This window comes from Amblyomma mixtum, chromosome 1, assembly GCF_055824585.1.
Source record: "Amblyomma mixtum isolate Tamu chromosome 1, ASM5582458v1, whole genome shotgun sequence".
Taxonomy (NCBI): domain Eukaryota; kingdom Metazoa; phylum Arthropoda; class Arachnida; order Ixodida; family Ixodidae; genus Amblyomma; species Amblyomma mixtum.
Window position 1 is genome coordinate 73,838,585 of NC_143012.1, and position 16,630 is coordinate 73,855,214.

At 46.0% G+C, this 16,630-nt stretch overlaps 1 protein-coding gene across 1 annotated transcript in view; it reads right to left on the reverse strand.

Moving 5' to 3' along the window:
- Positions 1-16,391: 16,391 nt before the first annotated feature.
- LOC149366790 (receptor-type tyrosine-protein phosphatase kappa-like) overlaps positions 16,392-16,630 on the reverse strand; it is a 141,017-nt gene continuing 140,778 nt past the window's right edge. The window contains exon 42 of the mRNA XM_089552409.1: positions 16,392-16,576. Within this exon, the coding sequence (XP_089408535.1) occupies positions 16,502-16,576 (75 nt within the window). The 3' untranslated portion in view covers positions 16,392-16,501. The remainder of the gene's footprint in view (positions 16,577-16,630) is intronic.

Genomic DNA, 16,630 nt, shown 5'->3' on the forward strand with positions numbered 1-16,630 from the left:
CACTAACTGAAGTGTCGGTTTAGGCGGGAATGAAAACATTCACTACAGTTACCCTAAAGCTACTATACTATGTCAGTAGTACATAGTTTCACTGTGCTTATTTCAGTTTTCAAATTCAAAACAAAGTTCCTATACAGTAACTCTAGTTTAGCTTAAGTTTCCTAATGTGCTAAACTAGGTGACAACTTTCCTACGTACGACTGCTGCTGCACATGTTACACAGACAGTTGTGAGCACTTCGATGCAAATGTAGTGCATTGGGCCGGCTCCATTTGCGATCGCTGTGATAGCCCAGGTTTCCTCATAATCTCCTCCTCTCCAACTCCGCTCCCCAAGGAAGCAAACGTCGGTGCAGAAAAGATGGCGCTGCACGTGACGCTGTCGAGAGTATGGCGGGTTTGCGCTGGGCCCAAGTCGACTGTCATCGCCCCTTGAAAGCAGCAAGCCTACATTGAAAAAAGTCTTTGGAGACTTTGGCCGTACCTATCCCGCCAGTCGCGGCTGCTGATCACGAATCGCCAACCGGCACGATATGCGGCAGCATAGTGAAAGCTTTCGCTGAGTTTAGCATGTTGTGCGGCGGGGCGTCAACACTTGACACCTTTTTTAACCAGATATTTTCACTCCATAATAAGGTACTCATGTTCACTTTTTTGCTTCGCTTTCTGCTTGCAGATCACTATCACGGGGCGAAAATTTGGAAAATGGCGTAATATGCACACCAACGGTGAATACTTTACCCCACTTTCACTCATTTTGTATGTGTTGATGTGGCCACACGTAGGAGCTTAAACTTTCTGGCTCCAAATTTGTCTGTAAAGACGTTTCCAAATATCTCAACTGTTTACATTGTTCCATACCTTTGGTCATGTAATTTTCATTCCGAAGATTATTCTTTTCTGTGGTTTTTCATAAGAGTACTGCACCGAATGTTTGCAAGACGACCCGTCACGGCGTTCGGTTGCTGATCGAAAATTCACGGGTTCGATTATGGCCACCGCGGCCGTTTATATTTGTAGGCAAAATACAAAAAACGCCTTAGCGCTTTGCGATGTGAGCGCACGATAAAGACTCTTAGCGGGTCTAAATTAAACCGCCGCGATCAACTACAGGGCTCTGAATAGCCCGTGTGTCAGCTCGGAACGTGAAACCCAAAAATTCACTCTTCATTTCCAAGGAGAATTCATCGAAAATGCAGTTTTCTGGAAATGGAATTGTCACTTCTAACAAGCTTATAAAAGCATACCTCCTAGAAGTCGCACTTAGCAATAGAAAAGTAAAAACGAAGTGAGCGCCAGTCAGAGCTGTTCTAGATTAGCTGCTCTTCCGCGTCTCTATACATAACCGCTTTCCTATGCGTCTTTTAAGGCGGAAGCCTTTAATGCCTCATACGGTCGTTTGCAGCCGTGTCGGCAGATGTGTCTGCGTTTCGGTTACGTCCCTTATATGTGCATATGCTAATCGTTACCTAATTGATGGCATTCTAAACATATAGGAACGCGATTTAAGGCATTCTATGATATATGCATGACAATTAATGACTAATTGTGTAATAATATTTAAGCAATTACCTAAATAACCTTTCTAGTGCGACCACATAAACAAATAAAACCGAGTACGAAATTGGTTAAGTTGCGAAATCGAACCAGGGTCTCCGGAGTGCGAGACGACCATGCTAACCACTCCACCGTGCCAGCTCACCGGTTTGCAATGAACAAAGGCGCGTCTAGTGAATACGGTGTCCTCGCTCACTCCTCCTCATCTTCCTCCCTTCCCGTTACGGCGAGGTTCAGGTGTCCACCCAGATATGCGAGACAGGTACATTTCCTTTCCTCAAAAACCAATTTACCGACGAGCAAGGCGTAGAGCCGAACGGGCGATGACGTTTTGTGGACTCCCTGGCAGCGTTTCAAGACGCTGTCACGTTCCACTCTTAGAGGCGAAGCGTAACATCTTAACAACGCATCAGTGACACAAACAGCAACCCTGCGTTAAGGCTATCGCCTCACCGCACTTTAGGTCAGCAAAGTGCCCCCCTGAATTTTTTCTTAATATCTGCGTCATTTGAATTTGGATTGCATTATCACGCTCAGTGGTGCCTACAAAGCGCAAGCGCGTGCCAAAGAGCGCTCCCGGGATGTGCGGATGTGCCAATCGTATCGCATTTCAAAGTTAACTGGAGCGAGGAAGGATCAGCCTGCAACGAGCACCGCGCCCACTTGCTTGCGCTCACCCACGCCGTTCGTTTTGACAGGGAGCGATATCTTCGAAAAACATAACGGCAGCGGCGGTCCAGTGGTTAGCCCTGCTCATGAAATCGGCTATGGGCTCCGTGCGCAGCAGTTTGGGGAGAGCACATGTCGCCATCTGGTTAACAGAGGGGGCGAAAGGTGGGGGCAAAAGGTGGATGCAACTCTCGTTCAGTTTGCAGACAGAGATATTCAGCGGTAGCGATAGCATGAAAGGACAGGTGGAGCTTTGTACATTATTTACAAAATGCCGATGGCCATTCATTTAATCCGTGCTTTCAGGAAATAGCTGAAATAAAAGTAATCTAACTTTGGTATGTACTCGGCAAGAACTGCTTCGTCCTTTTTGATTGTTACAGCTATGCTTCTCTGAGGACAATACACATTGAGTAAAGCAGTGCCAAATCTCAGGACATACAGCATTATCATTATCTGCTTGTATTACTAATAGGTTTTACGCAACATAGAGTGCCAATTCACATAATGGATGTATGGCACACAGCTGATTTCTTTGTCTGGGTCAATGAGACACTTGTTCCTTAGACTGTAAGGGCACTTAATTTCAATAATTTGAAATGTTCCGCCCGATGTTACACTGCCGTCGGGACTGCAACGCAGCCATGGTTGCTCAGAATCGATTATCAGTTCAACCTGAAAGCAATAGATACTAGATGTAGCATGTCATCATTACGTTTGTAGTGAAGTTGCTTCGTGAATTGTCGTCCCATGTGCCAGCTGCAATTCCTGTCTAGCTATTTTTACCATCTTCTTTCCTGCATCGTCATGTGGAAGCTGGAACAGAACTGCATCGCATTTTGCAAAGACACTACTGCTGCAGATGTTATGAACCACTTGCGGAAATTTGTAAGCCACCTTCTTTGCAAGGTTTCTTTTCCCGTGAAAGCTCTCCATCCCGGGTGACACTGTCGCGGTCTTCGCGGAAACGAAAAACGGCAGGCGTCTATTTACGGGGCATTCACATTTGCGAGTCGCTCTTCAAGGCTGAAGCCTGAAGAATGGCCAGAAACTAGTCATGCTGGAAAAGCAAGGGGCTGGACTATCCCCTTCACCCTCTATCTTACTGAAAAATGGGTGATAGTCAACCCATGTACCCTTTGGGCACCCCTCCCTGAGTCATCTTGTTGTCTGCTGGAAACATTCCTGAGTTAACACAGAAAGAGGAACTTGCCGTTTTTGGTTTCTTCGAATAATACGAGAGTGTCTTCCGGGAACGAGAACTTTTGTTTGGGAAAAAAGACTTGTAAAGAAGCTGACAGAGATTACATGTGGTCACTTTAAACCGCTGTACAGCACATTTTCAGTGGCCAAATACATTAAGCCGGCTACGAAGCTTACCGTAAGAAGTTGCAGCACTACAGAACATCATTGGTGACGTAAGGACAAGGCTAAATGCTTGAAGTCGGCAGTTCATGTTTTTACGCGGTGTGCTGTCGAACTGCTCACGCGCACTTTTTGTTCTTGGTGCCACCTTCACCAACGATTCATAACTTCTGCTCAGGAACATAAATAAAAGCAATCCGAAAAAAAAAACAAACCGTTGAACGGCTGCCAGGCCTTTTTTATTGAGGGCAATTTCGATTATCTCATCAAGATCTAACATCTTTTTGGACGACCTTTCTCTAGAAGAACATCTCTCTTTTGTCTTTTGGACGACCTTTCTGTAGAAGAACATCTCTTTTTTTTGTCCAATGTATGCTCCATTTCCCGCCTTCTCATTTTCAGCGGGGAAAGGTCTGTAATTTGGAACATTGCACAAATCCGCATAAAAGCAGGCCTCCCGCCGAGGTGCCATTCTCGCAACGATGTCACTGCGCGTCTGCTTTGCGGACGGCTTTACGGAAACACACTGGGCATCCAGTTAACGCGGAATCGCCACACGGAATCGCCACATGGAATCGCCACATTCTGACATGCAGCCATAATGGTTAGTGGCACTGGCGAAGGTTGAAGGCTAATGAGAGCGGTTGTTCGGATAGTGTCCTATGCACCGAATACAGAGCACGCGCCAGTCAATCGTTGAAATGGTGCTGAAACAGAATTCTCAACGCAGAAATGACAGAGAGGTTACCATGGCCTTGAATAGCACTATTCAGGCTTATAGGGGGTAGGGTTAGCATTGGCGATGCTTCCCAAGACAGTCGACCCTCGTGCAACGACTGCCCCTCAGGACGTCAGGCACAAGCGAGATCCTTCAGCCACGGCCGCTCGATCTCCCTCTCTTGGGAGCGGCCTGCCGATTGCGCCTCGCGGCCTGTGATGGCGGAAGTACCAGCTTGCGCCGCCGCGGCGGCCGTAGCGCTGGCTATCGGTGAAGGAGTAGAAGCGCTGGCAGGGCTTTGTGTGCATTTGTAACGGAATAGTTGCCTGCAGTTTTGCGGTGTATGCACTGCACCTCACGGTATGCACTGGGCCTCGGAGCCCTGTGAGTTAGGGCTCTGAAATTTAATAAAAATTATATTTCGATCTACTGGTTCTTTATCCTGTAGTATTCATAATGGTATAAAGTAGGGAACGGGGTGGCCGGGTATAATTTCACACCTTTGGAAAGGCAAATAAAATGAGCACGGTCGCGTACGCAAATGTTTGTCGATATCCCCGTGGTCGGTAAGGCTCGCAGCACAGAAAGCTATGCAGAACACGCAACTGAGATTGTCATAACGACTACTGACATTGTTTTGTCCACGCATGCTCAACTCATGCCCTTTGTTTACGGCACAGATGCACTTATTACTTTTTTCGAAAAAGTGCCCTCAGATAACAAGAAATTTTTTTTACTCAGTATTGTTGATGTATATAAAAGACGGCGAGCAGTAACGATTCTCCGTACATTTCCGCTTATGCAGGACATAAATACATGTTGTAATGTGATGGCGAGCCGAAGACAGGACTACACGGCGAATGACCATGGCATAATTTAATGTTGGTGGTGGGCCTTGCGCGAGCCCTCCTGTGCTCGCCACTGCTCGCTCTGTAGTCTTGTAGTTGGCGACAATATTGTGAATTATGTCAAGGAGGAGGGGCTAAAGGCGAACCATGTGTCTCCTCACGAGACTTTCACATGTGTCTCCTCACGAGACGAGCACATCTGACAACAGCACAAGAATACTTCGTGTACCTTTGATACAGTAATAAAATACGCAGCACACAAAAATGAAAGGGAGTAGCTAGAAACACTTTAATAAGACCACTCGTCAAGCATGTGCTCTCTGTCCCGAAAAGTCTTGCGTCTATAGAGGCTTCCGCGAAAGTTTCAGGATACTTTCCAGCGAGCTATTCACGTCTCGTGCCCAGTTGGCTAGGAGTGGCCTCAACAGCTTCTTCTGCAGCGTGCTTCGGCACGGTAGTTTCAGAAGCTTTCTTCCGCGCACCAAGTCGTATTCTTTGGAGGACGTTGCTCTCCATAATATACACTCTCTCAATGTTGGCTCGTCCCAAGCTGGTCTTGCTTTGTCAAAGTTCATGACCTGTTCCAAGACAAATTTCGCAGTCTTGTCACCGTCTGCTGCAGCCTTGGACATGTTCACTGCGGCCTACACAGCTCGGTCATCTTCATAACGTTTCAACCGTTGGCGGACTTCGTCATAGCTTTCTTGCAGCATTTGCAGTCGCTCATTAGGTCCTCGGGTTTGCATTTCGAAGCGATGAGCTCTTGTTTTAGTCTCGTCGAAAAAGCCTGTCAAATTGAATGACGTCTGACATTCTTCATATTTACACCCCTTTATCCGACATACTTCTACACCAATGCAATCGTCCGAAGAATGGCTTTCTGCTCCATCTGAGTGGACTCTGAAACTTTCGCTTCCGCCGTGTTCAGTGCTGAAATCTGAGTGCGCAGATTTCTCTTCCGCATTTATTCCTCTCGATTTACCTTCCAAAGTACCGCTCGTCTGAGATATGAGAACGTCAGGTTTCGCACGACAATGCGATGTCCGCTTCTTTGAAGTCACCGGCTGTTTGTATGTGGGATAGAAGGGAAACTTCGTCGGAACCGCCGTCGGCCTGAGCACTTGCGCTTCGTTCCTTGTCGGTAATCCTCCTGATTGAAATGCCGTGAGCATACAACAGCTCTGGAGCTCGGCTGCCCTTGTCACCACCTTGCCGCGAGATGTTGCGTAACCACTCCTCCCGAAGGTTTGCATTGGACGGTAGTTCATGATAACAAAGTTCCGGGGTTCTTGCAACATTTGATAGGCAGCGCGTCACACAACAGTTTTTAGGCATTATCGAAAACCCCTTAAAGGATCAGGCAAAAAACGAAGCTTATACGCCATTGTGGTAGGAGCACGTGCAGCAGAGCTTACCGAGGAGCATTCTTTCGCTCGACGAAGACATACGACAAGGCACCGCGTTTACGGTTATTCGCTAGTATTGTGCGCATCTACACTCAGAAAAAGAGTTCACAATGCTTGTTTTCGACGCACGTACAGGCGCGGCCATAAGTAAACGGAGCACGCTATTGCGTTCATGTGCAATCACGCCTTCTCCATTGGTAATGAAGAAGCGTTGTTTGTCTACAAAAAAGCCCACCAACCTCCTCTACCAGCATGCGCGTACCACTGCTGGAAATTTCAATTAGGTGGCGCGTGAAAAATATTCGAGGACAGTTGCGTGCTCCGTTTAATTTTGTCCGCGCCTGTACGTGAGCGTAGTGAAGCTCGAAGAGGAAGAACACGTAAAGGCAAGAGAAAACACAGAAAGCCTCAGCTTCCGAGCCTCCGACCGCGCCGGCCTGCCGGGAGCGTTTCACCGATGCTTGGCGCCCCTAGCGGCCGAAATGGCAAGCAGCCGCATCACACTCTCCCCTTTGTCTGCTCCGCGACTCGGCAGGCCGCTCCCAAGGGAGGATCGAGTGGCCGTGCTTCAGCACTGCCCGGGATATTGACGAGGATGCTGGTGTTCCTAAGAGTGGTCGCCGTCCAAGGACGGCTCGCCGAAAGAAAACACCGGAGAGATGAACGTAATGGCGCAGAATCCGCGCCTAGGCTGCGAGACCAGTGCAGCATGCCTGAGCTTCGCCCCTGAATATGTTACCTGCAGCACGTACGAGTGGAAAAATGTCATTTTCTCCTTCCTGCCTACATACCCCACCCGCTGAGACCAAACCCAATGCATTTCGCACCCTGTCAGTGCTCTGTAAAGCCCCATTTACCGGCAAGAAGTCCCGTCGAGCTGTCAGGACATGTATATGCGCGAAGTGTTTTGTCCCATAATGGACTTGGTATAATGCACCGTAAAGGGCCGCTCTTATCGCTAAGGTATTCCGATGTTCTCATTTATGCGATGATCAGTTACTCTCGGAGAGCCCGTTAGCCGAGGCAGACTACGTCTTCCAACACGAACTGTCACCTGTATGTCGTTCATACCACTCAGATTTTCGAGAACGTCATGAATGACGTAAAAGTGCGGTGTCTCCGATGAGTGTCCAAACGCTCATGCCTCAGTATTACTCAGCTCGTTTAGGGCCGGGCGAAATTGAGGCTCTTGAAAAGTGGTTTGCATAGTTAATCCACTTAAAGGCTTTTGAACTGTGTTGATAAAGAATTCGTTTGCCCCCAGTTTTGAAAACTTTTTTCGAAATGTGAACGCGCCGCTCCTGTCGATGATGCAGACTCAATCATCGAGGCGAATCATTGTTTTACGGAATATGACACCCTTATAATGCAAACGGCCCTTCGCTAATTTTCGTAGTTTGATTTTGGCTGCTTTTTACTTGTCTATTAAAGTTCTCTATTTTTTGTACAACATTGGTGACGGTCAGTTTAACGTCCCAAAGTGACTCAGGCTATTAGGGACGCCATAATGAAGGGCTCCGGAAATTTCAGTCACCTGCTCTTCTTTAAAGTCCGTTGACGTCACACTGTATATGGGCCTCTAGAATTTCGCCTCAGTGGAAATTCGACCGCCACAGCCGGTATCAAACCCGCGTCTTTCGGGTGAGCAGCCGAGCCCCATAACCACTGAACCACCGCGGCGGCTGCAATAATATTAATGTTATTCCTTCATTGTTGTTTTAGTTTTGTCGTTTCATTTTGTCGTTGTTTACTACTCCTTATTACAGTCGTTAATTTATAGCGTAATTGGTATTTATAACGATTCAAGTCTTCTTTTTATGGAAATTTGCTTTATTTTAATTGTCGCAGTATTACTACTCGTATTGTTATTTTGCTTTTGCGTTTTTCTTTGAAATGCACCTGACCGCAGCGGTGGGGAAGTGGCTGAGCACCTGTCTCGCATGCGGGAGGCTGGGGGTTCGATCCCCAGCGCCGCCGGGTAGCCACTAATAATGCAATCGGTACAAGCTTCCCCTGGCCTGGTGCCCGGCTTATTCAGGGTGAAATGCTTGGGAAATAGGTCTTTCACCCCCCCCCCCCCCTCCCCCCTTAAGCAAGCGAATCTACCTTGTGCACGGCGCTGGCGCTCTTTAGCCGCAGATGCCCTCGAGGGATAAAAATTCATCATCATCACCGAATTGGACAAACCGCCTTCCTTTCTAAGGATCCGATCACTTGCTAAGGTAGTTAATCAATTAAAAATGAAACACAGTGTTTGTTTTTATTTAAATGCCGAGAACCGCACTGCTTTACATTCAATCAACCTTCATATGATGAGAATGCGGCCTTTTGAAAAGCTGGTGCCTTCTTCACTCATGAACATTCTTCTCATAGATTCGCATTAACGTATCAAAGATGGTACTGCCCTGATTGCTTCTGTGCTGCAATTTCTTTCTTCATTTGAACGATTAGATAGTGCTGTATATTCGTAATTAACGTTCTTGCGAAAAATCTCACTGCTGCCGCATTCCGGAGGCTTCCATTTGAGGTCTAAGGTATCCACATAGGCATCCTCGAATGGAGAAAGCACTTTATTTTTATAAATATTATACGACACTTCATATCTTTTCGGCAGCGGCAGGTAAAAATATTCCTCTTTAATAAATACAGAATGAACCACTTATGCAAATTAGAAAAAGTAGCTAAAAATAAACCGTACAAGACAGACGGAAAACAAGCTCTGACAATGTGCGTTTGAAGAAAAAGCTGTACTTCGTCCGATAATTCAGAATCAAGACACGGTGGGCGTCAGTTTTGAACCTGGGAGTGCGACTGGGCATACGTTGGGGTGTTCTAGGTTCTGCTGAACAGGATAGCATACATAGTAACATAGCAGACGTCCCACTCAGATTTGGATCGAATTTAGGCTTGCTTGCTTTGAGTGCTACGAATTATCTTACTAGAAGCTCCCTTACCGTCGAATGTCACCCCATATATCAACAACGCCACTTTTTCCTATTTCAAGGTTACTTATCATGTTTTAGAACTCAACAATTTCAAAGGCATAGGATTTGTGAAACTTGCAGGAAAACAAGGCCTACTATTTTTGTACTAGCATTTGAAATTGTGAGCTATCCGACTAACAGTAGCAGGGAGGATAACGCGGCCTGCCATTTTCCCTACCCAGTTAGTGCTATACGTCGCTTGCGCCCTCTGCGTTAATAAAATAAACATACCTGAGGAAGTGGTGTCATGTATTTGTCTAGGGGTAGTGAAGGATTTCGTAGCGAAAGCTACAGTGGCCACGAACTTGCGATTTCGCTGTGCCGGTGCTCCGACGAGCACAGAGACCGACTTTGAGCCGTTGCCTAGCAACTACCGCAGGTGGTGGACGCTGCTAAGGTCCGGACTTTAGACGCTGCGCGCTCGCCGCGCCATCTGGCATGGCGTCACAATGCGTCACATATTACGCTTTTCTTTCATCACGCTAGCCTCAAGATAACGCAGGCCAGTTTGCTGTTGCTTTTGTTTAATTCCCGAAGACATAAAACATGGCGTTGAGACGCGCAGAGCTGCGTTGTCATGCAGCTAAAGATGCATGTGCACCAGCTGTAAGACACGAGCTGGGCTCCCATTCGATTTGATAGATCATTAAAGAAATGTACAGCGCCTGAATTCCCTAAAAAGAAATTGTTTCCTCTCTGCATACTGCTTAACTAATTTTACGAATATACTTTCAATGCAGAATGCTCGTACAATGGCACTTTTGTAAATAAAAAGTTATTTGCTGTTTTTCTGATCCTGGTCACAGATAACTGATGAGCGCTCTTTTTTCTTTATTTGTTGCTCTTTTAAGCTGTGTGATTTGTCCGGAGTTGGGGGAGAGTGTGCTCCCGGCTGTTACTGCGATCGTAGCCCGTAGGACGGCGTCACCGGAATATGCATGAGTGCCACCGATTATTCAGCCATGCGACCTGAGGCGCGGCTGGCAATGTATGGGCTGCCTCTACTGCGTCGAGAGTAGCTGCCGGAGGTTTGACTTTGCTCGAGGCTCCTAGAGACGGTTTTCTCTTTTGGCTGCCTTTTCATCGCTCTGGAGAAAACACAACCCAGAAGGAGCTGTGGACGTTCAAACAATACGATGGCCAATACAGTATCGGATAACTGGGCCCTCCAAGTCACCACCGAATGGGAAGGCTCTTTCATTTGCCGGCCGTTCGGAATGCCCGCTTCTGCAATCAAGCGCTTCAAATTTGACGAATTTTTTAAATGAGGAAAACAGTTTTGAAATAAAATTGTGCTCGCCGGAAGTGCTGTATTTGTGGTTTTAATCAACTCTGTACAAGTACGTAATCAAAAATTTCTGGAATGAACACCTTTGACCCTGTGGTCAGGTACCGGTAATATTTACATGATTTCAAAACCTACTTTTTTCCACGAACATTCAGCGTCGAAACGACATGCGTACCACATTCAGATGCAAAATAAGAACCAGGCCACAAACAAGCGGTCATCATTACTATCACAGTCTTTCCGGGTAAGCCTTCCTCCGCTGGCAATAGGCACAGCAGGCATCTTGAAGACGTTTGATTGAATTACGTAGACTGTCGCGTTTCTGAGCGAACAGCACAAGAGGAACGACAGAAGTTAAGACTTGTTCTGCTCGCCCGTCCGTCGTTTCTCGTTCTTGACTTTCGCGCAGTGTTCACCTGAGTACCCGATTTCTTAACAATTCCACTTTGCACTAATTTTCCAGCAAAACCCCCGTAAGCACTTCTGAGCTCCTTTTCTTAATAAACTACTGTGCTTTCAGATGACGGACCAATCCTTCAGGGTATGAGGTGGGCTGTTCATACACTACAGCTCGCGGTACACGATGCCTTGAAATCGTCAATGGTCAAGTAGCTCGTTATTAAAGTACTCAACATAGGATAAAAAACTGCAAACTCCGGTGGTGTTGTTCCTTATCGGCAAGTTAGATTTGAAGAAAGACTGCCGAAGTCGGCCCAGTAAACCATAAAACGTCATATGGACATCAGCGAGATATCTCCGCTGGACATTAGACACCTCCACCAGACATCCATTTCAGTACCGTTTACCAAAAATCTGCGACAACACCAAAATTAGTGTCCAGTCCGAGGTATAGTACGTAGTGCCGACATCTAGTTTGACATTTGCCAGATATTTGTGCATGGTGTAAGTATGCCCAGTCTATGTAGTCTAGACATCTATATATAGAGAATATGACTATACATAGACCAATCATTTGTATTGAATACTGCAGTTGTAATAACGACAAAATTCTGCATTGCAAAAATTATTGACATCCTCATCCCACTGTTCCTAGGGTCATCTCTTGCCAAGAGGCTTTTGCTATATCATGCTATGATAATGCTAACATGATGCAAACAGCCTTGCGTTGAAAGAGCATTATAATGCCGATGGCATTATGTTCACAAAGCCAGCGGAGTCTCACGGGAAGAAATTTCAAAGGGCAGTGAGATGAAGACCTTATATTTTTGTAATGCAGCATGGAAAGCATGGATGCTTGCACCCATACTTTACGAAGCTGCGTATGCTCTATGAAAAAAAAACACAATTGCGTTTTTTCCTTGACCATGCTTGCTTTGTTATTTCAGCTACAACGCTATTAACTTAGAAACATCCTAGTGGAAATAAAAAAAAACAGGCATGGGCAGTGCATGTAACGTGAAGGCATGATAACCAATTATCGTTAAGGGTAATGGGCTGGATTCAGAGAGAAAGCAAGCACAGCAGAGAGGATTTGGTCGGGTGGGCAGTTGATGTTCGGAAATTTGCTGGGATAAGATGGCCGCCGCTGGCACAGGACAGGGTTAATTGGAGAAATTTTCGGCCAGCAGTGGACATAGGCTGGTGATGATAAAAAGTGGGGCTCAAGAACTTTCCTCTCAAGAAAGATGAGGTAACACATTGAGCTACACAAATGCAAAAGCATTTTTTGTTCTTTAAAATCTGAGTAAGTTGAATAAAACATGCTTAATCAGAAAAAAACTGGTTATTGAAGTCCTGGCTGCTGATTAAAAAAAGTTTTTCAGTGTGGCCTCGCACCTTAAGCTGAGATATCTTGCGCTGGCTGTAGCGCAAGGTATAAATTTAAAGTATGAATTGTAATGAAGTAACAATCCGAATATTCAGCAAAGTGACTGGCATCTCAAACCAACTGCGTCCAATTGAGTCAGAAACCTGATGGATGTACATTCAGATTTGTCTTCACTACTTCCAATATATTTTTTTCTTTTTAGTTAGGATAATGTCATGGTGAAGCGAGCACAAAAACACACACACAAATACAGACAGTGCTGGCCATGCCTTCAATTTGTTAACAGCGATTTTCAACTTTAAATGCAGTAAGGGAACACGAAATATTGAATGATTGAAAAAAGTGGAATTCTTAAATTATATCTCTCTTACATTCCCAGGATGTGACAAGTAATATCTATGAGGAGTCCAGGTTAAAGCAGATATATATCGTGGGTATGTCTCCAGCTTTTCCACGACAAAAAAAAGGTTTTTTAAATAGGACGTCCCAGAGATTATGCCTCGGTAAATAGACATTAATACTTAATCCGGACATCTCTGGGACGTTTGTGGTTTGCTGGGGGTGAATGTCTACAAACCTCATGCTTAAACGGCGGCTGGAACTTCAAGAATTCTACAGCGACTGTTTTAGCAACGAATATGAGCTCGATTTGGAAAATGAAGACTAGCACGGAATAAAAACAAACATGGTAACCGCTTTGGTGCGAGCTGAAAAAGCCACTGTTGAACTACACAGGCAACAAATGACAGCAGGTGATTTCTATCGTGTTTGGTTGAAATGCTGAGGTGTCCAAAATTGCCACCTCGGTAGGGAGAAACAAAGCAGTCGCCATGAAAAGGCACGAGAAGCATTCGTTGGGGACAGATTTGTTTTGTTCAGCCATTTATCTTGATCCTCGATATCAAATTACCTTGACCACCGAGGAAAGGTGCAGTGCAAAACAGCATTTGGTCACCACACGGAAGCGGCTTCGTAGAATCGTCGACGGCAATCAAATGCCGCTGAACATGACAGCAGAATCTCCCTCTTAGAGCTTACAACCTGGCAATGAGGTTGAAGCGTTTGTTATGGAAAGGGAAGACTGCCTGCAAGAACTTGGAGACACCGACAGTTCTCTCAAAATCGAAGAAGTACGCAACACGGTGGTACGCACCCAACCTGCTCGACGCATTTGAAAAGGTATCCGGAATGAGCAAAGTCTCGATCGTTTTAGAATTTTGGGAGGGGGAGAAGTTGCGGCGCCCAGAGGCGCATTCACTATATACAGTAGCACTGGCTGTGCCGACTGCACAAGGCAGCATCGAGAGAGCATTTTCTGGACTAAAGTACATCTTCTCTTGTCATCGAACCTGGATGACTCCAACAACCCTTGATAACGTCCTCTTCCTTTTCTCTTTTTATGTTGAAAAAAAAAACTGCCGCAGTGGCTCAGTGGTTATGGTGCTCGGCTGCTGACCCGAAAGACGTGGGTTCGATCCCGGCCGCTGCGGTCGAATTTCTATGGAAGCGAAATTCTAGAGGCCCTTGTACTGTGCGATGTCAGCGGATGCTAAAGAACCGCAGGTGGTCGAAATTTTCGGAGCCCATCACTCCGGCGTCTCTCATAGCCTGAGTTGCTTTGGGACGTTAAACCTCTTAAACCAAACCAAACCATGTTGGCAAATAAAAATTGGCAGAATATACTCAGCACGTAACAAAACATTTGCCAGCAGAAATTGTCATGTCATGCTTATTATAAATTATAAAGAATGGACATCACAGTCTAGCCTCAAAGTGGTTCCACAAGAAGGCAGAGAGCGCGCCTATTCAGGCATTCACAGCGCTCAACGAAACGGCAGTCGCACCGTGTCGCAGCCACAGGAGAGAGACAATCCTGTTGTCCGGCAAGTACGATCATGACTCCAACCCAAGACGTGACGGAGATTTTTGTCAGCGCCTTTCGACACACTTATAAAAGCAGCCCCCTCCCGACCATCCTTTGTGGAATGTCTTTTGGGCCTGGGAGCACTCCTCAGCTGGAGCTTTCAGATGCGATGCCTGGTCGCCGCCATCTTTCCTTGCTGGTGGTGCCCCATATGAAGCATGCCTAAAACCCAGCACCGTTGCCATACTGTGCTCTGCGTATGGAGGTGATGCAGCTTCTACCATGCAGTGCTTCTAAACGCTTCCTGGCAGCTTGGCGTTTTGTGGCATTGCTAAACTGACAATAAGGCTGGTTTTGTTTAAGTGAGGCAGAAGAGCGAGAGATCTTTAGTGTTTCAACCGCATTGGGACTGTATTTGCAGCGCGTAATATATGTGCACGGCACACTGGCGCTAGCGAGTGGAATAATCACTTAACACTTAATGTCTCTGCGATATGATAAAACAATTTATGGCGCGTGCAAATAAATATCAGCAAACACTTCGCAATCCAACGAAGGTATTCCGAGTAGAATCATAGCTGCCCATAGTAGGCACGAGAGTAAAACGCCGCTGTTCCTTTCTTCTCCGCCCGCTGTCCTCCACGCCAACAAAACATAAAAAGTATTGCACCTCTCCAATTTCTGCAAATGTGGTTGAGTGAATGTAGCTACAGGCGAAAAAAGAACTGCCTGCCGTCACGTCGAATGAACTTAAAATAAGCGCACTGAAGGAGTAGCTACAGCCAGAATTGCCATTTTTTGAGTTCGCCTTCTACACGATCTGTGTCATCAGGAGCGTTTTTGTGAACACCATACTTGCAGTACCTTACAATATTCATGGGATCAGAGGTACTGATTTTCCCATTTGCCGAAACACCATGGCACTCGTGCACTCATGATTTATAATAAAGAAATCACAGACGCTTTATATTGTTTTATTTTATGGGAAAGGAGTTAGATTTTCAGAATCCTTTAATTAGTTTTAAAAAATTCTCGAAGCAGGCTGAAATGAGTTTGGTGTAACGCGTAGTCGTGTGACGCCTTTGGAATAATTCTTAAGCGAAGGTTTCGGGTAAAAATATTAACGGTGCTTAAGCTTTGGTTAATCTGAGTGAGAAGCGGCAGCGTCAAGATGTTTTAGCCTGGCAAAGTCTTGTTATGCTGCTTGTTGGGCATTTGTTTGCTTTTTTCCAGGCTAAACCATAGTGAAGCTACCACTTCTCACTCGTTTTAATCAAAGCTAAAGCACCAGTAACTTTTTTATGCTCGCCAGAACGCGTGACGTCACGGCCTAGCACGTGAGCACATGTGCTATTCGTGTGAAGGCGTGCCGCTGCTGCAGACCCAGACGTCACGGCCTAGCACGTGAACATCACATGCGCGCTCTGTGCCCCGCGCTACTTCCGTCTTGTACTCGGTTAGAGATGGCGTCACGTCCTGCTCTATCACGTAAACGCCGCGTTTAGGAACGCCAAAGTTAATCACGTGACCAAATTTTGGTTAGCCTTGACGTGACCGCGACGTTCCCGACTTGACCTTGACTTGACCTTGAGATGGCTTCCACCGTGACCTGTACAATTGCTTGACTATTGGTCTGACCACTGACCATCCACCGGTTTTACAAGCTTATAAACTGAAGGTTTGATTTTGGCCAAGCCTTGAAGGTCATCGGCGACGCACGGCAATCTTAGCCTGAGACCTCTACTAGCTACCACTGACATCGTTTTCCCTTTTATTGGTTGACACTTTACCAGACAGCCAACGTTTCCACTGTTAAAAATTTGGCACTCATCCAAACCGGAAATGTAAGGAATCGCCATTCTCTAGTAGTGACAAGCAAAACAATTGGAGAGGCCGAATAAAAACAAACCAACACTTTATTTAAAACTCTCCGGATACGTCAAAGTCTTCCAACGAGTCTTTCCATCCTTGACGATACAAAACGAACATGATAAATAACACAGCGGAACAATCTTCACTGAAAGTTTGAGTAGGCGCTAAAAGTGTCCAGAAAGCTGAGCGCCAGGTCGTAGCAAAACGTGTATTGCTCCTGCAAAATATTGGATAAGAAAGAAAAGAGGGAACATAATTTGTACCTGACAGC